This window comes from Aethalodelphis obliquidens, unplaced genomic scaffold (genome assembly GCF_003676395.1).
Source record: "Aethalodelphis obliquidens isolate GAN/ISIS:26980383/991018 unplaced genomic scaffold, ASM367639v1 scaffold7, whole genome shotgun sequence".
Classification (NCBI taxonomy): domain Eukaryota; kingdom Metazoa; phylum Chordata; class Mammalia; order Artiodactyla; family Delphinidae; genus Aethalodelphis; species Aethalodelphis obliquidens.
In genome coordinates this window covers 11,658,651-11,684,060 of record NW_020837951.1, presented here as the reverse complement: position 1 = coordinate 11,684,060, position 25,410 = coordinate 11,658,651, and the positions used below count along the sequence as shown (strand labels likewise).

The 25,410-nt window shown below is 61.0% G+C and overlaps 1 protein-coding gene across 1 annotated transcript; it reads left to right on the top strand.

The window, feature by feature from the left end:
- The first annotated feature begins 1,790 nt into the window (after positions 1–1,790).
- On the top strand, positions 1,791–25,334 carry CRB2 (crumbs cell polarity complex component 2). Its single transcript, XM_027104906.1, has 13 exons — positions 1,791–1,884; positions 8,177–8,500; positions 10,853–11,048; positions 11,179–11,318; positions 11,841–12,026; positions 12,201–12,314; positions 15,403–16,275; positions 16,365–16,873; positions 17,451–17,616; positions 18,396–19,179; positions 20,016–20,132; positions 20,772–20,889; positions 22,801–25,334. Exons 1-13 carry the CDS (start codon positions 1,791–1,793, stop codon positions 23,023–23,025), a joined length of 3,846 nt encoding a protein of 1,281 aa, XP_026960707.1. The 3' UTR covers positions 23,026–25,334.
- The last annotated feature ends 76 nt before the right edge of the window (positions 25,335–25,410 follow it).

Genomic DNA, 25,410 nt, shown 5'->3' with positions numbered 1-25,410 from the left:
TTAAACTCATCATCACCCCCATGTCACAGATGAGGAAAGTGAGGCCCAGAAAAGGGATTCACGTGCTGGAGTCACTCCCTAGTCAGTGGTGGAGCTGGGCTCAAACCTGGATCTATTCGGCTGATGAGACTGTGCTTTTCCCAACAGAGTGGCGAGGGGCCGCCACGTGGAGGGGGACGGGCTCCTGGTATATGTGAGAGGCAGGGAATTAAAGGTGATTTGGGAGTATGGGGAGCTCCAGAAACCAAGAAGCAACTCCTACCCCAGAAGGACCAAGACTGGAGGGTGGAGATGGAGCAGGGATGTGGACAAGGGGTCCACCCAGGCCTTTGGTGTCCTCTCTGAGCACTTCCCCAGCATTGGAGAACCAGCGCCACTGCCTATGCCCTGTGTGACGCCCACTCTTCCCTTCCTGGAAGTTCCACGGGCCATTGCCCATCCCTCAAGCTCAGCCTGGAGCTCCACCAATTTACTCAGTTCTGTCTCTCCAGACTGTGCCCTCGAGGTGTCAGGGACACATCCAGAGCCCAGCATAGGGCCTGGGTGGCCTGAGTCCACGGTCACTGAATTGTGCCAAACAGGCACAGGGGCCAGCTGCTCATTTCAGGAAGTCCTTTCAGCAAGGGGATTCTCCTTTCACTGGAGCTGAGGGCAGTGGAAGAATGGGCTGTTTTTTGATGTTGTAGTGCCTTTGAGATGACCTAGATTCCTGGGTCCAGGTCCCCGCAAGAACTCCTCCTCTCCACCCAAACAACATTTCCCTCTCCAGCCTGGGGCAAGCAAACATCAAGTGCAGCAGGAGACTGTAAGGTTAGACAACAGGAAGGACTTCCCAGCCAGTGGAGAGGGAAAGCTTGCTGCTTAGTTAGAGCTGCCAGTTCCCTAGAATGGGCTGCCTTGGATCGTTATGCGGTTTTTGGAGTTGTAAACAGCAAAGGCAGAAGATCTAGGCCAAAGGGGAGAAATAGAAAAGACTCAGTATGGCGGTTGAAGGGATGGTGAGGGTCGGGGGAGCCGGGGGCCTCATCCTGAGGGCGGGGGTGAGAGGGGCTGTGTGTGGCAGTGTGGGGCCCATGGGAGTGAAGAGGTGGGGTGGGACTGAGGGACACGGAGGTGAGGAGCGGCCAGGAGCTCGCAGTGGATTGAACGTGGGGAGTGGGGAGCGAGGCGTCAGCTGCAGGGGGTGCTGGAGGGGTGGGGGGGGAGGCGGGATGCCTTCTCAGGTGGGCAGCCCTGGGAGGGAGCAGGCTGGGAGGAACAAGCTGAGTGGGAGGGGCTGGGGCTTCCAGCAGAGAGGAGGTGGGAGGGGAGCTCGGGCTGGGCTGGAGAGGGAGGCCTGGGCTAAGAGAAGATGGGGGTGGGCAGGGTGGGATCACGGAGGAGTTGGGAGTAGCTGGTATCATCTAGTGAGAAGAACAGCCCCCAGAACAGAAATGTCTATGAGGAGGCTGAGGCAGCAGGACCTGAGAGGTGGGAGGAAAAGGCGGGGGGGAGGTCAGGAGGGAGAGAAGGGTGGGCCCTTGGACAAGGTCAGACACATGGGGGCCCCCAAGGCCTCATCTGGAGTCCGGAGCCCTGGGCTTGGGGAGCGGGCTGGGTCAGACCCCTCCTCTAGACCCTACTCAAGGTGGAGCCGCCTGGGAGGGCGGGGTGGGGAGGGGGAGGGGAGGGGGAGGGGCAGGCGGGAGGGGCCGGGCCTCTGTCCACGGCATTAGTGCTGGTTGGAGGGAGACGGGGGTGTGGAGCCAGCCAGGCCGCCCGTTCCCACAGCCGCCGAGCAAAGTGCTGCCATGGCGCTGGCCCGGCCTGGGACCCGGGACCCCAGGCCCCCGGCCCCTCTCCTGCTGCTCCTGCTCGGGGGCTCTGCCCTCGCCCTCCCGGTCGGTGAGTTGGGGGCCGAGCCTTGGGGGACCCAGGGCAGCACCCCAGGCCGTGGGGTGTCCGTGTGGTGCCGGGCCCGACTGCAGGGTGCAGGGAGGTGCGCATCTGGGGGCCACTGGAGCTTGCGTGGTCGCGGGGGACTTTGTGGGGGGACCGCCACCGGCCGGGGTCCGGGTAACGGGTGGGCCGTGTGTCTTGGAGGGGTGTTGGGCTGGGCTGTGCTGGCCTGTGAGGCCCGAGTCTGGGGGCTCTCATGTGAGCTGTGCGCAGGTTATGGGCTGTGGGCTGTAGGCACGTCTAAGCTGTGAGGCTGGGCAGCTGTCCCGCGCGAGCCAGGGGTTGTGTCTGAGGCTCTGTGCGTGTGGTGGGCTATATCCCAGTGCGAGTTGCGGGGTGCAACTTACTGAGTGGGTTGAACTGTGTCCTTGCTCTCGACACGGGGACGTGGGGTGGGGGCAGCAGACCCCAGCCCAGTGGATTGGGGTGGAGAAGAGGGAAGGAGACCCAGGGCTCCTGCCTGCATCCCCTCCGTTTGGTGATCACCCTGCCTGCACTGCGGGGCTGGGGGTGCTCTGGCGTCCCTGGGGAGTGGCTGGGCATCTGGGAACACATGTGTCCACCGCTGCCCCCTCCCCGCCCCCCAGCGTTCCCAGATCAAGCTGAAAGGGCTTCGTGAAGCCAGACCCCGTTCACCAAGAGGTTTTTGCTTTTGTCCAAGTGGATTCACGTGTGCGCCGGCCTGGAATTCTTCCTGGGGGGTCTGGGGGATGCTTTGTCTTGGTCACTATAGCTACGGGGCCAGGCCTGGGAAGTCCTGTGCCGGAGGACGGCCTGGGCTCCGCTGCAGCGGGGGAGTCCCCACCTCCTCAGAGTCCCAGGATGTGGGTCCAACCTCTCAGGCCCCTCCCTGGGGCCTTCCTCAGCCTCTCGCACGGCCCGGCTCACAAAACCTTCGTCTCCTCTCCGCAGGGCCCTTGTGGAGGACAAGGCCCCTGTTTTGCAAGGGAGGAAACTGAGGCTCAGGGAAGGATGGGGGCTTACAAGCTGGGCCCCTGAGGCAAACCAAAGAGGAGCTGGGGGCCTGCTCTCTGCACAAGGGGCATGAAATCCTGGTCTGTCCTCTACCGTACAGTGCACACACACAGGCACGTGCACGCACAGATCGCACAAATGCACCTGCACACACACACGTGCACTGCCCCCACACCAGCACAGTGGTGTGGCACGTACAAGGGCACACAGGCACGTGTAGACCCGCCACACATGCACTCGAGCACACACACCTAGCTGTACGTGACACGTGCCTGCACACAGGTGTGCACTCACACTCAGATGTACCTTCACGTGAACCTTGTGGCAAAGTGGACACTAAGTAGATGCATGCTACCGAAGGGAGCGGACGCTGACATACACACTCACCCGCACGCGGCCCTGCTGGGATTCCCAGGACCAGCCTTTCCCCCTGCAATTTTGGCACAGGGAGCCCCCTCCCTGGGGATCCCTGAAAGCTGGGGTGCGGTCCTATGGGTATGAACATTTCTGGATGCCAGGACCCAAGCCCTGACTGCCAGGAGGAGATGGGCCAGGGATGATGTCACTTGAAAAGTAATTTCCATTCCAGAGGGGATGGGGGTTCTGGATGCCCTGGGCCCCTGGCTCTGCCGCCCACCCCTGCCAGGCCCTGAGCGGGGCCCCTCCCTCCTGGGCCTACTCTGCCACAAAGGCCCGGCTGGTTGCTAGGAGAGCGCCAAGCATCTTGGAGCACAATGGGGCACATCGGGGCTCTCACATCCTTCCCGGCTGCCTGCACACCAGGGAGCCCAGCTGACAAAGGGGCAGCAAGTCCAGCCCCCAAGTCCGGCCCCTCCTCCAGCCAGAGCTGGGTGGGGGCTTGCAGGACAGAGGCAGGGAGCAGGGAGCCACACACAAATGCTCTAACGTCAGGATTTGTTGGATAGTCAGTGTTTGCCCCAAGTAAAGATCTGTCGGCAAGTGAACAACACCATCAGCCTGTACGTGCTGCTCCTGGACTAACATGATCGAATTTAATTCTCACAACAGCCCTGTGAAGTCGACTCTGATACCCCCCAGCTTACAGAGGAGGAAGGCGAGGCCCAGAGAGGGTCAGTAACTTGCCCAGAGTCACAGCTTGTGTGTGGCAGGGCCAGGATTTCACAGGCACCTATGGGACTAGTCTGTGTAAAGTCACATCTCCTCTCTGTGCTTCTGTCTAAAGGGGGCAAACCAGCTCACTCTGAGGGCTGCTACGAGAATCCGATAAGAAAATGCAGCAGTTCTCCAACTTAGGTTTGGCATGGAATCCCGTTTCAAAGGAAATTTTAGAAAGGAGCCGGAAGCCACTAATAGTTAAAAGTGGCCTGCTGGGGTGGCAGGCCTGGGAACCCATCTGCCCGGTCTCACGCCCGTTCCAGGAAGCGCCTCCTTGGCCCCAGCCCTCTGAGACCATGGTCTGGAAACACTGGAATTTGCCAACGCCAGGCAAAGGGTAGGCAGTGGATCCGTGACAGCTGTTGTGGGGGTTACCAAAATTATGTCTTTTAACCTCAGGTGATAAACATTTTTGTAAAAGACTATTCCAAACTCTGCTGCCTTATTAGAGGCATTTAGCCCTTTCCTGATGGCTCTGCCTCAGCTGTGCTGCACCGTTATGCAGTCCTACCCTTGGGGCCTCGTGCTATTAGATGGGCAGTTTTTTCCCTATGCCAGAAGCACATCTTATGGGATCTTGGGTGGCTTCTCAGATGTATTCTCTTTTTTGCCTTGTCAAGATGAGAAGCTTTACAAAACCCACCCTCAGCAAACACTTCTCATTAGTCGTTGGTGGTTCTCATTAGGCCTGTTACAAGTGCAAATAAAGTAGGAGTAACTAGGCACGGAGTGAAGCCTGAAGCACTGTGCAATTGCTAGCAGCTGGATCTGGATAGACAGGGAAGACTGCCCGCTCTGCCCAGGCTGATACTGGAACCTTCACTCTCAGGCAAGCCTTCCAAGACTCTTTCAGTGCCTGGGGGAGGCTGGGCTAGAATGCTCTAAAATGACAATACATGGGTGGCAATTTAGAGTTTGCAAAGTGGGAATTTCACATGCATCGGGAGATGTGGACTTCACAGAAGTCTGGAAATGATCTGCTTCTTAGTTTTTTGAGGAGTGATCCTGGGCAAGTGTATCAACCTCTCTGAGTTAGAGAAACAGTTTTCTTACTGGCACCCACCTTTTCCAGTTTGAATCAAACGCAATAATGTAATAATAGATGCAAGATGTGTAGCACAGCTACACGTGCACTCACGAAATGGTTCCTGTTATTATAATCCTGTCCCTTCCATGAAGAAAATTCTCTTCCCGGAGGTGGGTTCTGGGCCTTCCCAGGGCAGGGCAGCAGGTCCAAGGGGAGGGGCGGGTGTCCGTTAATCCTTCCCCTGCCAGGTCGTCCCAAGCAGCCTGAGAGGTCAGGAGGGATTTGTAAAGATAAGCACAGGCCCCTCGTCACCCTGGCAACAGGCCACGCCCCTCCAGCCACGCTGGGAAGGCCCCTTCTCCATCCCGCCATCCTCACCTCTCCTCCCCTCAGCCCTGGGCTCGCTCCCTGGAGGCAGAGAGCCCAAGGTCAGTGCTTGTTCCCAGGCCTCAACGTGCAAAGGAGTCCCCAAGGAGCATGTTGCAATGCAGATTCTTGGGCCCCAGGCCCAAGCGTTCTGCATCTCTGGGTCTGGAGTGGGGCCCAGGAATCCGTATCCTTTATATAGGTCCTGGGGTGATTCTGGAACCCCCAGAGTGGAGGCTCTGGAGCAGTGAGACCTGGGTTTGGATTCCAGCCCCTCCTAGGGAACTGTGAAGTCGCTTATCTCTGAGCCTCACTTTCCTCAAGTGTACAAAATGAATGATAGCTCTATCCACCCCCTAAGGTAACTGTGAAGACAGAGATTACACAAGAGAGACGGCTGTGCCTCACATGCAGGCTTCTGGCACCACTGCAGGCCTCCTAGGGCAGACAGCTCCCTCCCTCTCTGCCTGCAGGAACTCCTTCCTCCAGTGGGGCTGGGCTCGGCCTCCTGGGGCTCCGTCATACAGGGTCATGGCCCACTTGCTCCCACAGTGCTGTCCCCACAAGTGCTGCCTCCTCAGCCTGCTCTGAATCAGGGGCAAAGCTCCAGACTGGGGTGGGGTCCCTTGGGTCACACAGATGAGGGGTGGCGCTTGCTGGGATTAAACGAAGGGCCTGTTGGCGTAGGACCCAACAGCCAGGGCCCTTCAAGTGGGAGCTGTGACTGTGCTGCTCCTCCTGAGTGTGCTGGGTCCAGGGACCCCGACTGTAATGGCCAGAGCCCTCGCTGAAGGCTCGCTGGTGCCAGGGCTTCACTCACGTTCCCTCAGTGGCCCCTCACAACACCCCAGATACAAGCCGGGTCTGATGCCCAAACCTGTGTCCTTTCCCAAGGAAGCCTGATCCACTCACCCCCATCAGAGCATCTCCCCCTCCCAATCAGACCATCTTCCCACCCACATCGGACTATTTAGCCCTGGAGGACCAGGCTCTACACTGATCCGCCACCATGGCTCAGGGTGGGAAGAAGACAAGCTGCCCATAAGCCCCTCAGACAGGCCCAGATGGCCCCTGCCCTCACTGATGAGACCAGGCTCGGGGGAGGGGAGCTTTGGGCAGAGAGGGTGTGTGGAGCCCAGAGCCCTAGAAGGTTATCTTGGCCTGACAGTGTTTCAGACCCTCTGTCCCCTTGCCACACACCTGGCCCTGGGTGGGTGCTTGCCCCTACCCGCTCTTGGTGAGAATCTTGGAGAGCGAGCCCATGTTGAGCTGTACCAGGTGCTTTGGGAGCTGGGCGGTGGGGCTGACAGCTGGGCTCTCTCCCTGGGTCCATCGGTCGGTCGGTACCTGTGTCTCCCTGTCCCCCATCCTGCTTGGCCCTGGCTGGCAAGGGTGGGGGCTGGCCGGTGGACAGCCCTGCCTGGTGGAATGTGGATGACGCCTGAGAGGCTGTCGAGCCTTATCTGGGGGTCTTCGCTGGGTGGGGGAGGGGAGGCACAGGGCCCGAAGCTGTTCTGGGGCCTGGTTAGTGTCTGGTTGACAACCTGGGTGGGGGAGGGGCGCCTCTCGGAGCCCCAGGTCCGTCGGAGGTGCCTCCTTCTCGTGGGCGGCTCCCGTTCCTCCATCACTTACTGAGTTCCTACCCCGAGTGGGCACTTGACTGCCGTCCCTGAGGCTCTCAATCCTTCCGTATCCTACAAGGCACGTACTATTATTAACCCTCTTCAGATTGGGGAACGAAGGCTCAGTAGGAGAAATGACTTGCCCAAGGTCTCATAGCTTGTTGGCCGAGTGGGGATTTGAACCCAGGGCTGTCTGACTTCAAAGCTTCAAAAGTTCTTACGCCGGCATGACACTGACAGGCTCTTAGCAAGGGAGGGTGGGAGGGAGGCGGGCTCCAGATCAGGAGCTGACCCTCTAAGTGAGGGAGCTCTGCCTTGTGGAGATGTCGCAGTGGCTGGAGCCGGGAGTTCAGCCGGCTGGTCTCAATACCTGCCCTGAACCCTGTGACCCCGGCCAGTCTGGCCACTCACACTTGCTGATGGCGGCGGATACTGTGAGGGCCAGGGATCCTCTGAGAAGTTCCCAGGCCAGCAGGGCCAGGAGGGGAGGAGGGGTGGAGGGGGGAGAGGGGCCTTTGAAGTCCTCCATCTCCAGTTTCACGCAGGGATGGAGTTACCAGACCCCCAGCGGGAGCAGTGGAGTGGGCAGTGGGAGGAGACACCCTCCTGGGAGGGAGCAGGCCGGGGATCCCCTCCCCAGGTGGGGCTGGAGCACACGGACAGACCCTGAGGGCTAAGCCAGCACGAACTTGCTGTGTGACCTCAGGCAAGTCCTCACTTTCACTCTGGAGCCTGGATCCGCTCTCTTGTAAAATGGGCCTGACAGGGCCTGCTTCCGAGGGGCGTTGCGGGGCTGCACTGACACCGTGGAGAGAAAAGCTCACAGGGTTAGTGGGCGTCTGCTCACTAATCCTGCCCGGGGAGCCAGGCATCCCGGGTCCTACTTCCCTGCTATGGAGGCATCCCTGAAACCATTCCCAGTTCTGGGTGCAGATGCGGGCAGCCTGCTGGCACCTGGTGTGTAGAGCCCCTGGCGCGCTCCCTGCGTCCTCCTGAGTACTGACGGAGCCCTGCTGCTGACTCTGGGGTCTGGGGATGGGCCTGGGTGTGGGGAGGGGAGTGTCCTGGTAGCCCCCGTCCACCCTGCCCAGCCAGTTTCCTCTCTCTACAGGAACGGCACCTTCGGACCCCCCGGGTGCCTGTGCCTCAGACCCATGTGCTCCAGAGACCGAGTGCCAGGCTACAGAGAATGGTGGCTATACCTGTGGGCCCCTGGAGCCCCGGGGCTGTGCCAGTCAGCCATGCCACCACGGTGCTCTGTGTGTGCCCCAGGCTCCAGACCCCAGTGGCTTCCGCTGCTACTGCGTGCCCGGATTCCAGGGCCCACGCTGTGAGCTGGACATCGATGAGTGTGCGTCCCGGCCCTGCCACCACGGGGCCACCTGCCACAACCTGGCCGATCGCTACGAGTGCCACTGCCCCCTCGGCTATGCAGGTAATGGCCCCAGCTCTTCCCAGAGGCGTGTGTAATGTCGACCCCATCAGCAGCTCAGAGTTGTCAAATCACGAATTCAGCTTTGACCTTAGAGGAGAGACACCCCCAGGCATCCTGGCAGCTCTGGGGTGTACCCACTCTTGGTCATGCTGCGGAATTAATGCTTATCGGGCTAACCTGAGAGTGTGATGAGCGAGCGCTGGCACGGCGCCTGGCACACTACAGACACTGGACAAATGTTATTTCAGTCCCTTGTAGGGTTCAGGTGGTGCTGGTAGTGGAGACACCCCTCAGGCATCCCTGGGACTAGAGTGTAGATGTGCCTGGCTTGGCTTTAACGAGGACACATCTAGACAGTACTTCTAGCATCGACTCACTCCAGACCCATCAGGCTGTAGCACAGACATCCTCTGGTGGCTCGTCTGATGGTTCTGGAGCGTATGGTTCAGGTTGTCATGTGGACCCTCTCCCCTGGGGGGGGGAGCCCCCAGAGTTCCTGCATAGAGACACTGGTGGACTTGCTCAAATTGTAACGTAGATGTACCCCCAGGGATCTCTGCTGTCTTGAGGGGGACAGTTCCCTCCTCCAGAGTATGGCCCTGTCCCAGTCCCATCCACCCTCCAAGGCGAGAGCATCCTGGAGCAACTGCCTGGAAGTCAGGAAGGAGGGCGCAGCTAGGGACAGGTCTGGGAGCGAGGCGAGGTCTAGGGCAGCTGGGAGCCTGCAGTGTGGACACTCCAGGTTCTATTCAACCCTGAATTCAGATGACTCTCTCTGAGGGCAGAGGGCAGTTTGAGGTCACCTCAGAGTAAGAGGTACAGACTTGGGGGCTGGGCTCCGGGAGAGGGGGCATAGAGTGGAGAGATGGATCTCAGCACACAGATGAAAATGAACTTTGGAAACGGGTTCCATGTACCTTTCTCATCATTTGAGAGTTCAGGTGTCTGGATAGATTAGTTGTGGATGTGTGAGTAGGTCACGTAAAGGCCTCTGTGTCTGCCAGTATCCACGGGTGTCTGGGATCCCTGAATGCGTTTGTGGGAAAGTCTGTGTGTGGGTGCCAGCAGGTGTGTGCGTGCCCAGATGTGCGGTGCTCAGACGCTTTGGGTAATGCTTTCTGGGTGAGTTGTGGATGTGAGTGGGGGCAGCGTCTGCTGTGATTCATTTCCTCCTCCTTCCCTTCCTAGCCAGGCGGGGGAGGTTGGGATTCCAGGCGGCCTGGGCCTGGCTCCCCCTGGCACAGAGGGTGGGAGTGGGGCTGGGTCACAGGAAGGAGGGCCCCTGTTTTGTGCTCACTGAGCACAGGAAGGGGGGAAGGTTCCAGCTGGAGCCAGCTGGGTCCCCAGACCCCCACGACCAATCCCACTTAGGGGGTAGAGGCAGGGCCACTGGAGTGTACAATGACAAGCGGGCTCCACGATGAGCTCGGGCAGTACATTTCCAAACCCTGAGATCCTCCATCTCCCTTCATCTCCACAGCCCCTCCCCTGAGAGCCTCCCAACCGTCTTGGTTTTACCCAGGACTGAGAGGGTTCCCAAGACACAGGACTTCCAGTTGTAAAAGCCAGACAGTGCAGGGAAAGCCTGAAGGAGTTGGCTACCTTGGTCCAGCATCTCCCACCGGGTATGCCCCTCCTTGCTGGGGTCCCTCCTTACACCCTCCACAAAAAGCCAGCAGAGCGAAATGTAGAGAGGACTATATATCAGCTGCTTAAAACTTTTAGGATAAGCTCGGATTGTGTTACCTGGCCCCCAAGGCCTGACACTCCCCACTCCGGCCCCACCTCCTAAACTCTCCCCTTTGCTCCCCGACCCTCCATGCACCCCTGCCCTAGGGCATCATGCCCCTGCCCCAAGCAGGTCTTCACCAATAGTCTCTCTGGAGAGACTTAGAGTCTCTCTGGAATCCAACTACTCACACAGCCCCCTATCCTAGTCCAGCGAATGCCCCCTCATCCTTCAAGTCTCTTCTTCCAAGAAGCCTTCCCTGACTCTCAATACCCCAGGCTAAGACCCTGCCTCTTGCTGTCACAGGACCTAGCACGTACCCACTGTTGAGCTTATCAAAAGTAAAAATCAGTCCTCATTTACGTAATATTGACCTAATCCCCGTCTCCTGGGCTAGACTGGTATGAGCTCAAGGGGGCAGGGATGTCTGTGTTGTTTCAACCCCACTGTTATTTTTGGCGCAAGAAACACCTGCTCTGGATGAATGGAACAACGGATTCTCTCTTTGGATCCTGACGTTCCGCTTCTGGTCAGTCTGGAGCAGGTTTCGGGTCGGCCTGGCTCGGCCTCATTCGCTCTCCCTCTGGGCGGCCATCTCTCTGTCTGTCTCGGTTCCTGTCCAGGCGTGACCTGCGAGGCGGAGGTGGACGAGTGTGCCTCGGCGCCCTGCCTGCACGGGGGCTCGTGCTTGGACGGCTTGGGCTCCTACCGCTGCGTGTGCGCGCCGGGCTTCGGGGGCGCCAGCTGCCAGCTGGACCTGGACGAGTGCCAGAGCCAGCCGTGCGTGCACGGGGGCGTATGCCACGACCTGGTCAACGGGTGAGCGGGCGGCCGGGTGCCCTCAAGCGGTGAGGCTGCGCGGTGGGCGGCGGGGTGGGGGACGCGATGGAGATAGGAGGAGCTGGAGGTTCGGGCGCGTGCTCAGCTCCGGTCGCGCTCCCCCCTGCAGGTTCCGGTGCGACTGCGCGGACACGGGCTACGAGGGCGCGCGCTGCGAGCAGGAGGTGCTGGAGTGCGCGTCGGCGCCCTGCGCGAACAATGCGTCCTGCCTCGAGGGCCTCGGGAGCTTCCGCTGCCTCTGTTGGCCAGGTGTGTGTGCGCGCCTGCGCGAGAGCGAGAGCGCGTGCGCGAGAGCGCGAGCGTGCGAGCGTGCGCCCCGCACGCCCAGGGGGGCGGGGGCTCAGGCTGAGGAGGACTGCCCTGGGACAACCTGGCGGTGCGCACACACCCTGAGTGGACTAAGCCCTGTGTGTGCCTGTGACTGCAACTTCTCTGAGCCTCAGTTTCCTGATCTGCTAAACAGGGCTAATCACAGCACCTGCTCCTGGGCTGTTCTGAGGAGAGTAAAAAGGTGTAGCGCCCATCAAGCCTTGGTGCAGGGCCCCGCACGCGCAGAGTGCTCAGTAATGCTAGTAATAATAGTAACACGATGCCGATGCTGGTGAAGCCTGCACTGGTCATTCCTACCCCCTCAGTGTGTCCCTCCTTCGGAATATCCGTGACCATATCTGAGCTGTCGTCCCCGCCTGGCCCTGGGCTGGCCGGGCAGCAGTGGAGGGGTGCTGCTTGGTGACCCCCTGTGACCTGACGCCCACCCGTGTGTGTCCCCAGGCTACAGCGGCGAGCGGTGCGAGGTGGATGAGGATGAATGTGCAGTGGGCCCCTGTCAGCACGGGGGCCAGTGCCTGCAGCGCTCCGACCCAACCCTCTATGGGGGCATCCAGGCCGCCTTCCCAGGAGCCTTCAGCTTCCGCCATGCTGCTGGCTTCCTGTGCCGCTGCCCTCTGGGCTTTGAGGGTGAGCCCCCTTCCAGGGAAGCAGGTCTGTAGTGTCCAGATGCGCGGGAGGGATGCCGAAGCTGGGTTCAAGCACCTCTCTCTGGCCTCAGTCTCCCTAGCTATAAGATGGGCCCTTTCCAGTTCCAGTCTGGCTCTGAGGGAGCTGTGGGAACCACAGCTGGGCTTCTTGCAGGGGACGACTGCAGTGTGGACGTGGACGAGTGTGCCTCACGGCCATGCCTCAGTGGAGGCCTCTGCCAGGACCTGCCCAATGGCTTCCAGTGCCACTGTTCAGATGGCTACACAGGTGCCTGGGGTGCGGTGGGCACTGGGGCAGGGCAAGGTCAGATGCGGTGGACCTGGGGCGAGAAGGTTCCTTCTGGCTGATGTGTGGAGGCTGGATTGATGGGGTCAAGGACATTAGAGAGGAGGTGGGTGTAGTGGCCAGCTGACAGGTAAGAGGACTGAGCTGGGACCTGGGCTTTGGAGGTGGGAGTGGAGGGAAATCCTTCTGGAGTGGAGGTTGAGAAATATTTATGAGGGGCACGCTACAGGCCCTGAGGGTTTTTCCAGGTGTGAGTGGGAGGTGTCAGGGATGCTGGCCGAGTTTCTGCCCTGGGTGACATTGGGTAGAGGATGGTGAGCTCAGCCTTGTCCATACTGAGTGCCTGTGGAGCACCTACAGGGAGGAGCCTGGGTGGGGGCTGGTGATCTGGGGTCTGTGGCCCAGGAGAGGGGCCTGAGACTGGGGGTCCTGCAGCTGGAGTCTCAGGCAGCCAAGGTTATCCAGGAGAAAGTGTGGAGTGTTGGGCAGAGAGAGCCCTAGACACCTGACATCAAAGGACTGGGCAGAGGCCAAGGGGCCTGCAGGGAGGACAGGGCAATTCGGCCAGGACAGAGGAGGTAAAAACGGTGGGTGTGTGTGTGGTTGGGTGTGTGGTGGAGGGAGTGTGGTGGGGGGTGTGTGGTGGAGGGGGGTGTGGTGGAGGGAGTGTGGTGGGGGGTGTGTGGTGTGTGGTGGAGGGAGTGTGGTGGTGGGATGTGTGTGGTGGAGGTGGGGGGAGTGTGGTGGTGGGGGGTGTGGTGGAGGTGGGGGGTGTGGTGGAGGGAGTATGGTGGGGGGTGTGTGGTGGAGGTGGAGGGAGTGTGGTGGGGGGAGTGTGGTGGTGGGGGGTGTGGTGGATTATGGGGGAGTGTGGTGGACGGCGGGGGCTGTTACGGAAAGCTGTGGGCAGTGTCTGGAGAAGGATGATTGACCGTTGGAGAGCTGGGCACACCTTTGGGGTGTGCTGGGCAGGAGCTGGGCCTGCAGAAAGGCTTTCCCTGCCTTGGGTACAGAGGATGCGGAGACACACAGACACCCTTCCCTGCGGATACTGATGAACCCAAGGACCTCCTCACACAGCACGGAGTGTCCCTGCCCCCTCTGGAATGCCTGTGACGCTTCCCCCACACCCGCCCGCATTCCTGCTCCGACAAGCTGCCTCCTCTCCCTGGCACGGCTGCTGGGCACAGGCTCCCCTGCCTGGGGGAAGGAGGTGGTGATCACCACCGTCCCTTCCACTCTCACCCCCCAAAGGTGCTGGGGGCTCGGCATCCCACTTCTGGGTGGCCAAAACCTCTGGGCACCCTGAAAACCCATCTCCTGCCCCATGGGCTGAGGTTCCTTGAGTCCTTGCCCACTCCCAGGCACAGTGCCCCAGAAACAGTGGCCTCGTGGGTGCCTGGCACACACTGGGCCCACTGCAGCATGCCCTGCAGCTGAAGAGTATTCTCTGCATTGTTTTCCTCACCAAAGCCCCACGAGGTGGGGTTCTAAATCCCCATCTTACAGATGAAGCCATAGAGGCTTTAGAGAGGGCGTGTCATCCCCCCAGGTTTGACAGTGTTAGCGGGAGCCCAGCTCCTCCCCAAGCTGAGCTCAGCTGATGGGTGGCAGGGAGGTCAGACCCCTGAGGTCAAGGACCCGGAGGGGGAACCCCGGCTGTGGGGCTGGTCCGCCCCCATCCTCCCTTGGGGTTGTGCTGGGCGTGGGGGAGGCCAGTGCCTGGCATTCCTGAGCCAGCTCTGAAGGAGGCGGCTGGCCAGGCGGGGAGCTCTGCTCCCCAGCCTTGGTGCCTGCCCACCACTCTCAGCCTGTCTGTGGGGAAATGCAATGGGGCTGCGGGCTCTGCGGACCTTCCTGGGGGTGTTGTGGCTCCTGGCAGGTATGCAGGGCTGGGGCCTTGGGCAGGGGGAGGTGGGACTGGCCATCCCCAGAAGGAGGCGGTGGTGTTTGTGGGCTGACTGGGGCCAGGATTCAAATCCTGGCGGCTTCTCTGGGCTTGGGTTCCCCTGGCTGGGTTACATGGGCAGGGCTGGCCTCAGTGGTCTTGTGGAGGCTCTGGCTGAGCAGGGGTTGGGCTGTAGCCTCTTGACCCACGCTGGGGCCAGAGCACCTGGCATGGGAGCCCCTGGAGGAGAGGGTGACCTCACAGCCAGTGCCAGGGCCCTAGGGCAGAGGGACGGGGGTGGGGGGTTAGAACCAGGGGCTACTCGAGTGCCACAGATGCATACATCCATCCCCACTCCCTCCTCCATTTCATCTCTCTGTCCACAAAGGCCATGCCAAGTCCTTTTCTGGGCACCAATGACATATCCAGGCCCCTGGAGGAGATCTCAGCTGAGTAAACAGATATTTTCAATACTGGGTTCTGGGGAGCTGTGCCTGGGAGTGGGCAAGGAGCTGGGAGTGACACAGCAGCTTGGAGTTGGGAGTCAGAGAAAGCCTTCTAGGGTACTGGCCATGTGAAGCTGGGCTTTGCTGGATGAATCGGAGTTTGAAAGGCAGGATTAGGGAGAAGGAGGCATTCCAGAGAGAGCGCTATGAGCAAAGCCCCAGAGGCAGGACTTCCCAGGAAATGTTTGGAGGAACACGCAGCTCAAGGTTTGCAGGGAGCAGGGTTGACATATGAACTCCTGGTAGGACCCAGGCCACGAGGAATCTCGAATGCCAGGGTGAGTGATCGGACCTTAAGTAGCAGAGGAACCTGGCCAGGTGATGCTTTAGAAAGAGATCTCTGGCTACTTGTAGAGATGGATGGTGGAGGCTGGTGAACTAGAGGACACTAGACTATGGCCTAGAGAGCTGGTGAGGCAGGGGAGGTGAGCTGGGAGGAAAGGGGGCATTGGGGAGTATTTAGGGGATTGAATCGACTCACAAGATATGGTAAAGGAAGGAGTACCTTGGATTCCAGCCTCTGGGGACTTCCGGGGACCTTGAGAAATCTTTTGGCAATTGGGAATGGGTTTGGTTGATAGATACTGAGGTCCCCGTCCCAAGAGGCAGCTAAGCTCTGGGTCAAGACTGTGCTTTTGGCCTTGGGTGCTGAGCCTTGGCCTGGTTTCTCCTGAAGGCCTGACATGTCAGGAAGATGTGGACGAGTGCCTGTCAGAGCCCTGCCTCCATGGCGGGACCTGCGAAGACGCCGTGGCGGGCTACATCTGCTGGTGCCCAGAGGCCTGGGGTGGCCATGACTGTTCCGTGCAGCTCGCTGGCTGCCAAGGCCACACGTGTCCGCTGGCCGCCACCTGCATCCCCACCTTCCAGTCAGGGGTCCACAGTTATGCTTGCCGCTGCCCACCTGGTACCCACGGACCTTTCTGTGGCCAGAATACCACCTTCTCCGTTGTGGCTGGGAACCCTGTGCGGGCTTCGGTGCCAGCTGGTGGCTCCCTGAGTCTGGCACTGAGGTTTCGTACTACGATACCTGCTGGTGCTCTGGCCGCTCGCTCTGACACTCAGGGCAGCTTGGAGCTGGCGCTGGTGGAGACCACGCTTCAGGCCACACTCTGGAGTCACGGCAACAATGGGTGCATCCTGAGGCTGCTGGACCTGCCCCTAAACGACGGCCACTGGCACCGAGTGGAGGTGACGCTCCGCTTCGGGGTCCTGGAGATGCGGCTCTGGCACGAGGGCTGCCCTGCCCACCTCTGTGTGGCCTCCAGTCCCGTGGCCCCGCCTCCTACGGCTTCCCCGGCCCCGACGCCTGCTGGGTTCTGCTCCACGCAGCTGGGTGGTGTGGCCTTTACGGGCTGCCTCCAGGACGTGCACGTGGACGGGCACCTCCTGCTGCCTGAGGATCTCGGCGAGAATGTCCTCCTGGGCTGCGGGCGCCAGGAGCAGTGTCAGCCTCCGCCTTGTGCCCACGCAGGGGTCTGCGTGGACCTGTGGACGCACTTCCGTTGTGACTGCCCCCGGCCCTATAGCGGTCCCACATGTGCTGATGGTGAGGAACGAGCCAGGTGGGCCCCAGGGCAGGGGCTGTGCCTGCCCCCAGCCCACAGGCCTCATGCCCGGCACCCTCTCTCCCTGCAGAGGTTCCTGCTGCCACCTTTGGCTTGGGGGGCACCCTGAGCTCTGCCTCCTTCCTGCTCGACCAGCTGCCAGGCCCCAACCTCACCATGTCCTTCCTCCTCCGCACCCGGGAACGTGCTGGCCTTCTGCTCCAGCTTGCCAATGATTCAGTAGCTGGCCTGACGGTGTTCCTGCGTGAGGGCCAGATCCGGGCTGAGGTGCTGGGCAGTCCTGCCCTGGTGCTTCCCGGGCGCTGGGATGATGGGCTCCGCCACCTGGTGACGCTCAGCTTTGGGCCTGATCAGCTGCAAGGCTTGGGGCAGCAGGTGCACGTGGGCGGGAGGCTCCTCCCTGCTGACGCCCAGCCCTGGGGTGGGCCCTTCCGAGGCTGCATTCAGGACCTGCGACTCAACAGCCTCCACCTCCCCTTCTTTCCACCGTTGCTGGAGAACTCCAGCCTGCCCAGTGTGCCGGGCAGCAGGCGGTCCTGGAACCTCACCATGGGCTGTGTCTCCGAGGACACGTGCAGTGTGAGTGCCACGGGGAAAGGGTGGGTCCTTTTTCCGGGATCCACCCTGCTTCGCTGGAGGTTAGCATGTCCTTCTACTGGTCAGGTCGGCACCAGGAGGTGGAGTGCCCACCCAAGGTCCCAGTGCTGGAGAGAGACAGAGCAGGGTTCACTTTCATCTCCTCTCTGGCCAGCTGCTCTTGCCCTATGGTAGTCTCCATACCTCTCCTCTCAGTCCTAATCTGAGACAGACACCCTGACCCAGGCAGAGGCCGCCCAAGCCTTTCTGCGGGAGTTGCTTGGGGCACAGGGACACCCAGGTTCATGAACAAAGCGCCAACCAGCTCTAGGATTGGAATAGCCTGGGTGTGAACTCTGGCTCCTCTATTTACTGGCTAGCTGACTCAGCAAGTGATTTCTCCTCTCTGAGCCTCAGTTTCCTCATCTGTAAAATGGGAAAGCTAGTTACTTTTCTATTTGTTTGTGAGGAGGTAATGTATCTGTACTAGGTGCTCAATGAAGAACCACTGCAAGGATGGTTATGGTGGGGCGATGCTAGCCCCAGGCCTGAGCCAGTCCCTGCCCTGATTCTCCTGCAGCCTCAGCCCTGTCTCAATGGTGGGACTTGCCTTGTCTCCTGGAATGACTTCCACTGCACCTGCCCTGTTAACTTCACTGGGCCCACATGTGCCCAGCAGCTGTGGTGTCCTGGCCAGCCCTGTCTCCCGCCTGCCACCTGTGAGGAGGTCCCTGATGGCTTTGTCTGTGAGTGCCTGCCCTGGAAAGCCCACATGCTGGGTGCTGGACGCCCAAGCTGGGTTAGATCCCACCCCTGCCTTCAGGACTCAGAGACAGTGGACCAGGATGCCAACAGCCCCAGCCCAGTGTGGTTGGGCCACCGCATCCAGAAGGACAGGCTTTTTAGAGGAAGAGAGCACTTGCTAGGTCTTCAAGGGCAAGTAAGACTCTGACCGGGCACAGGGAAGGACATTTCAGGAAGGGGGCAAAGCACGCGCAAAGGCATGAGGTTTATAAGAACTGAAACACAAGTAGAGGTATCAGCGTTGCTAGGGTCCTTGAATGCTAGGCCAGGCAGCTTGGGACTTTTTGCCAAGGGCAATGGGGAGCCATGGGAGGACCAGCAGGAGAAGGCCATGGTCAGCAGTTTTAAAAGATGACTGTGTTATAATATTAAAATGATTGCAGTGAAGAGTGAGCCACGGTGATGACACAGGGCCACTTCACTAAGGAGAGAAGGAGGCAGATTTTCCAAGGTGTTATTATTGCCTGGTCTGTGACCTGGAGGGCAGGGTGGGCACAGTAGGGTAGGTCTCCCCAGCCCGGAGCTGGTTCTTTGGAGGTAGAGAGTTATGAGGTGGGGGGAACAGTTCCTGGGATTAGATGATAGGTGGGTGTGTGTGCCCCCGCCCCCAGACCGCGGGGGTGGGGGGAACGGGGGCGGCAGGCTGGTCCCCGCATCACCCAGGTGTGCTTGGGCTGGGCTGGGTACCGATAGGCCGTCCTCTGACTCTCTCTCCCTGCAGGTGTGGCTGAGGCCACGTTCCGCGAGGGACCCCCGGCGGAATTCAGCGGGCACAACGCGTCATCCGGGCGCGCGCTCAGCGGCCTCTCTCTGGCCTTCCGCACGCGCGACCCCGAGGCCGGGCTGTTGCGCGCCGCGGGCGCCCCCGACACCGTCTGGCTGGCCGTGCGCAACGGCTCGCTGGCGGCCGGCGTGCGCAGTGGCCCCGGCCTGCCCGGCGCGGTGCTGCCGGCGCCCGGGCCGCGCGTGGCCGACGGCGCCTGGCACCGCGTGCGCCTGGCCATGGAGCGCCCCGCGGCCTCCGCGTCGCGCTGGCTGCTGTGGCTGGACGGCGCGGCGACGCCCGTGGCGCTGCGGGGCCTGGCCAGCGACCTGGACTTCCTACGCGGCCCGGGCGGCGCGCGCGTCCTGCTGGCCGAGAACTTCACGGGCTGCCTGGGCCGCGTGGCGCTCGGCGGCCTCCCGCTGCCCCTAGCAGGCCCGCGGCCCGACGCGGCCCCCGGCTCCCGGGAGCCCTTCTCGGCCTGGCCCGGCGCGCCGGTTCCGCGCCTCGGCTGCCGCGGTGCGCCCGTGTGTGTCCCCTCGCCCTGCCTGCACGGCGGCGTCTGCCGCGACCTCTTCGACGCCTTCGCCTGCGCCTGCGGCCTGGGCTGGGAGGGTCCGCGCTGCGAGACCCGCGCCGACCCGTGTCGCTCAGCGCCCTGTGCCCGCGGCCGCTGCCACACGCGCCCAGACGGCCGCTTCGAGTGCCGCTGCCCGCCTGGCTTCGCGGGCCCGCGCTGCCGGTGCGCACGGCCAGCCGGGGGCGGCCTGGGTCCGAAGGGTCCGGCGTTTACGGGGCAGGGGGGGGATCCCGGGGGCGGGGGGTGGGTCAGACTAGTCCGGAAGCCCGGGTGCGGATGCGCTGGTTCCGTGGGCCAGCCACGTCCCTTCTCTGAGCCACCGCGCTGTTATCTGTAACTTGGGAACAGCAGCCCCCTAGAGTTGCCAGAAAAAATACAGGACACCCGGGTAAATTTGAATTTGAGATAACGCTGCCGTCTGGCAGACGAGGTGGGGGAACCCCGAGCTAGTGTCGGAAGAAAGCCTAGAGGCTCTCCTGCCGAGCTGCCCACCACGGATGCCCTCCTTCGTCAGTCCCGTGGGACGGGGCCAGGCAGAGATGGTCCGAGTCTTGACCGCTTCCCTTATTCAGTCTGGCCATGACTCCCCACTCCTTTCGGAGCCAAGCTTACGGAGTGGTATCTGGCAGAGGCCTGAATCCCCCTCTCTACGCAAAGAATGTCAGGCCCAAGCTCTATGTCTAGAAGGCTGCTCTTGCCCCGGGAGACTACTTACATTTCCTCAGCTCCTCGGAGGACTCAGCCTCGAAGGGTTTAGCCCGATGTTGTACACCTTGGTGGGGGTAGGGCTGGAGTCACAGAGTGGCAGCCCTATGTCCCACCCCTTCCACCCTAGACACGGCTTCCAGGACTGACGGCAGGGTCTCCAGGAGGTGGCTCTTAATTCCTTGGATGACAATGCAGAGGCTCAGGTCACCTGAGTGACCCACGGGTGGGGGGGGGGTGGGCCAGGTCCTGGGTGTCCTGTCCCCAGGCCAGCCTCTGTGCTTTCTCCTCAGGTTGCCTGTCCTGCCAGAGGAGTGCAGCCTGAATGTCACCTGCCTCGATGGTGGCCCGTGTGAGGGTGGGCCCCAGGGTGCCAACTGCAGCTGCCAGGAGAGCTTTGCTGGCCAGAGGTGGGTCTGGGGTCCAGGGGCCTGGGAGGCGGGCTGCTGAGTGTGGCGAGTCGGGCAGGGCGGGCCTCTGGACCCCCTCCAGCCGGGGCAGGTGAAGTGGGGTGTGGATCCCTGCTCACCTTCTCAGCCCTCACTGTCGTCACAGTGCCAGACAGTGCACCTCTCTTGCTTGAATTCTTTCCCTCTGGGGCTTCCAAGACCATCCTGGGTTATGCAGACACCTGCTGGGAAGTAGTTGCCTGGTGGTGTTTCTTAGAGCTCCGTGCTCAGCCCACCTCCCACTCCTCCACCTGGGGAGACTGTAAAAATGCAGGTTCTGGGCCTGCTCCAGACAGAGTCAGCATCCCTGGGCAGGTGGCTTTACACAGGCTCCCCCGTGCTTCTGGCGGAGTGACAGTCATTCTGTCATGAATGCTGGGGTGAAGGGGCGTGGTAGGTGATAGAGATCGCTTTCGGCATCAGTCACCTGGCAGGGCCCAGCCAGGTAGGGACAGTGCTGGGGACAGTGGATGAATGAGCTTTGATGCCGGTGTGTGTAGGGGGTGGGGGAGGGTTTGAGGAAGTAAAGGAGCTGGGGGAACAAGAGGCAGCCTGGGAGGGAGCAGCTCTCTCAGCCCCACCCTTGTCCCTGCCTCCCAGGTGTCAGATCCCCTGTGAAGCCAACCCCTGTTTGAATGGCGGCACCTGCCGGACAGCTGGTGGGGTCTATGAATGTATCTGCAGTGCAAGCTTCTCAGGCCAGTTCTGCGAAGTGGTGGTGAGTGATGCCCGAGGGGGTGGGTGCCCTATTTTGGACTTTAGTGAGATGATGTTACGGGGGAGCGTATACAGCACCTGTGGAGCTGTTCCTGGGCCAGGCCTGTCACGGGGTCGGGGGGAGCAGGGAAAGGAGACTCAGGCCGCTTCCACACTCCACACAGGAGGGGCCCCCAGCATCCCTCTGGGGGCTGCAGTGAAACAGCTGGGCTTTGCCAAGTCTGATCTGGGCCAGGATTCAGGGCCCACAGGATCTTGGAATTCTGGGATTTACGTTGGTGAACACGAGAGCCTGTAATCTCTGGTGGTTTCTGAGCCAGGATTCTAGAGTAGGAAGATGTGGGGAGCCCGGGATTCTGAGCCAGAGAAGGCTTGGGAAGGCTTGGCTGCCATGAAGGCAGCCCCTGACCCCAGGGAAGCTCAGCTGAGGAGGGGTCCGAATAGATGGGGGCCAGCCGGAAGCTTGAGCTTGAACCTCCCTCTGGCCCCCTCCCCACTAAGGGGCAGAACAGACTCTGCAGGCCCAGCGGGAAGTGAGCCCAGAGTGGGCGCAGCAGCGAGGGACGAAGCCTGGGGAGGAGCCTTGATCTCCACAGGCTTCTGGCGGCCTGGGTCATAAACCCCAAACCTCTCTGCTTCTGGGGAATGTTTCCTTTCAAGTTGAACTTTACAGCCGCTGGCACACATCCCCCCCCACCCCCACCCTCCCTCCGTCCCCCGCCACCCTCCTCCTAGGGAGGAAATGGCTTTACAGCTCCTCCTGAAGTGCCCAGGGCCGGAGCCTGGGGAGGGCCCATTCAGGGCTGGGATGAATTTTTCTCTACAGTCTTGGGCACCTTCTTCAGGGCTGGGGGCTGAGACTTGGGACCCAGGTCACAGTGGGCTGAGAAGTCTCACGGGACAGAGGGAGGGCCGGTGAATCTGAGGCCCTGGGCCTCTGCCCCCTGGAAGTCGGTGATCCTGGAGCTTCAGAACTCCAGGTCTGTAGAAACTGATGGGGGCATCCCGGAGTCTGTGACGAGCCAGAGAGGTGGCTTCCTGGGCCCCCCAGAGCCTGGTCTGAGTCTCCAGGGGGGTGTGTGTGTGGATTCTGAGCTCGCCAGCAGCCAGGTCGGCCTGCTGCAGCTCATGCCCTGCACGGGCCCCCCTGGCTGGGGAGCCTCTCCTGCTACTGCCTGAGATGCCTCCCACTTGGGGGTTGAGCATGGTCTCCAGACACTTAAAAACCCAGACTGCCCTTTGGGTTCGGGAGGGATCAGGTCCCATCACTTCAGATTGGGTGTTTATTGAGAGGGGCAGGGTGGCAGGGCTGGGCACTGAGGCCCACCTTGGCCAGTTGAAGGAAGGACCTTCGGCTGGAATTTGAGACTGAAGAATGGTGGTGTGAGCTGGGCATGGGCATGGCGTTGGGGGCGGACAGAGCGCAGTGCCAGTCCCGGCTTGACACCCACTAGTCATGTGCCTGGGGGGATCTGGGCAAAGCCTCTGCTTCCTCCTCTAATATTTATCGAGTGCCTACTGAGCAGGCTCTGCTGTGCGTTTTGGGATACACGGGTAAACAAAATAAACCAAAGATTCCTGTCCTCACAGAAGAAAGGGGGTGTCCTCGCTTCCGCTTCATCAAATCATTGTAAGGTTTACATGAAATCCCACACACGGTGCTCAGCTCCTAGTAGGCATTCAATAAATGTGTTTTCTCTCCTCCTAGCCAGAACCCCTTTGCTGTACAGGAATCCCCTTGTGGTGCCTCTAATAGGTAGCTCCCAGGCACTCGCTTGCATACCTCTGGGGCCAAGTCTCTCACTACCTCCCAGGGAAGCCTCCGCCCAGCGATGCTTTTTCCTCTCCTCTGAAGGAACTGGGGGGTCTCCCCGCCTCCATGGTCTTAGGCGTGTTACTGCATCTCTTCCAGAAGGGCCTATCGCTGCCGCTGCCGTTCCCGCTGCTGGAGGTGGCAGTGCCTGCGGCCTGCGCCTGCCTCCTCCTCCTCCTCTTGGGGCTCCTCTCAGGGATCCTGGCGGCCAGAAAGCGCCGCCAGTCAGAGGGCACCTACAGCCCGAGCCAGCAGGAGGTGGCCGGAGCCCGGCTGGAGATGGACAGTGTCCTCAAGGTGCCACCCGAGGAGAGACTCATCTAGGCCCACCTGGCTGTGGCTCCAGCACCTGTGAGGTCCTCGCCGTCTACCTGGAGACCGAAGGGGGCCGCTTTTGGGAGCCTCCCGGGCCTCGGGGAGCTGCTGCCGGGCCCAGGATACCTGCTGGGGAAGTGGCCCCTTGCCCCGTCCTGGACTGAGGGGAAGGGGCGCGCTCGGGGAAGCAGAGAGAGGCCTGGCGAGGTTGTGGACATTCTCCATCCAACCGCCCGGTCTTAACCTTGGCAGGCACACGGCTGTGCCGGGAGGAGCACCTGCGGGTGCACACGACGTGTTCAGGAGTGTGTGTGTGTGCGCGCGTGCACGTGTGTTTGTACCTGGGCCTGTTGATCTGCAGATACCAGTGTGAGTGTTACGGATGGGGCTCACGGGCACGTCCACGTCTTTGCTGTTTGTGCACGTGACTGTGTAGTGAGTGCAGGTGACCCCGCGGAGGGGCAGCTGGGCAGTGGAGACCACCTTCTCAGCCCCGGGGCAGGGGCAGCCCAGGGCCACGAGTTCTCCTGGAGGCCAGGCCAGGGCTTGCCCAAGGACCAAAGCCCCAGCTCCGGCAACTTCTCCCACCTCCGGAGGCTGCCCTGGCCCTGGAGGCAGCTGGAAATCAGTGGGGTGGGGGGCATGAGCCAGAGGTTAATGTGTGAGCTCCTGGCTCCCCAAACAAGTGCTCCCTGAGGGAGGTCTGTCTCTGCTCTCTGCGGCAGCCAGGCACCCGCTGGGATGCAGGACTGAGGGGCAGACCTGCAGGAGCAGGGGGACGGGGGAGGGTGTCTGGCCACTGCAGCCTTCCTCCTGCAGGCCTGTCACTTACAGAATGAGGAAAGCAGCCCTTGCCTACCTCACGGGGCTGCTGTGAGGATGGGCAGGGCAACAGTGGGGAAGGAGCTCTGGAATTCGTTAAAGTCCAGTCCGCTGTGAGGGCTGCCCGGGTCATCCCAAGGTGTCAGGGAGGGAGAGGGTGAGAGCGGGGAAGGGGCCTCCCTGAGGGGTAGCAAGGGGGCCAGAGGGCGATGATGACAGAGGAGCAACCCTCCCTGCCCACCTTGTGGTTCTCCAGCCCCTCCGGCATCAGCGCTCTCCTCTCCAGGCTGCCTGGCGAGTCCGCTTTTTCACCTGCAGACCAGTCACCTCTCTAATGGCCGCTGGGAGGACTCGAGGAGGGCCTCGCAGGGAGCCCTCAGGGTTGTTTGCTGAGGCAGGTGCTTGGCAAATGCTGGCACTGTCTCTGGGTCGGGGCTGGTCCTGCGGACAGACACAGATGAAGGGAAGAACTGGCCACTTTGCTTCCAGTACCTTCCGTGGTGATGCCATCACACGTGGATCTCTGATCTCTGAGGGGCACTTGCCTGAGGGCCTGGCCTCTGAGCTTCAGAGTCCCTTGGTCCCTGACCTGGAGATGTGCCCTTTGGTCCTTCCCATTTCCCAGGCCAGCACCCCCTGTGCCAAGGCCAGGAGACCCCTTTCCACTTCTCGACTGGAGGTGGACTTTACCCATCTCCCCTAGGGGCCTCGGCCAGCTTCCAGAGGCACAGGAGTCAAATGTGAGGTGGAGGCATGTGGTGATGGAGGCAAGGGAAGGGGTGAGCGGGCTGAGACTGGGATGGGAAGGGCCCTGAACACCAGGTTACGGGGCTTGCTTGGTCCTTATCCTGTAGGAGGTGGGACCACCTTTTCCCCCAACTTTCTCCCTGACTCTTGGAAAAGTGGGGGAGAAAACATCTGGTAGCAACAACTTAGCCCCAGCTGGTGCCTTGGTTAGTTTATTAAGTCAGAGATTTGGCAAACCTGTGTTCTTGCAGACTCCTAAGACAAGACATTCTGGGTGGAACCCCAATATATAAAAGCTGGGCTGTTCTTTTTCGTCCTTCTCTTGCTTCTAAGTGTTCTGGGTACCTGTCATTTTCAAGCGCAGCCCAGGGAGGGGGACACAGCCCAGGGAGCCGAGTGAAGGGCAGATGGGGGAATGGGGTGTGTCTAACACCCTCTCTGGGTGCTTGGTCCAGGTGTCCCTCCCCAGCACAGCCAATAGAGGTGCAGACTCCAGGCTCTGCCCTTGCTACTGAGAGGTCTGTGGGAGTAAAGCTCCAGGTGTCCCCTTGAACTTCTTTCCTGGAGCCTGGGTGCCTTCAACATCATTGGTGACCTGCAGCCCTGCTCCGTGGACCCGGCAGGCCTGTGCACACCTGTGACCAGTCCAGCCCCTGGGTCCTGCTTGTAAGAAGGGGCTAAGCTGGGCTCAGAGGCCCGAATGGTAACAGGCTTAGGAGTGGGCCAGGCGTCAAAGCCTTCCCTGACTGCTCCAAGCCCGGCCTCTACCTCTGCAAACAGGGATGCTGAAGATGCCTGAGGCCTCGCCTCCCCGCAGAGCTTCCT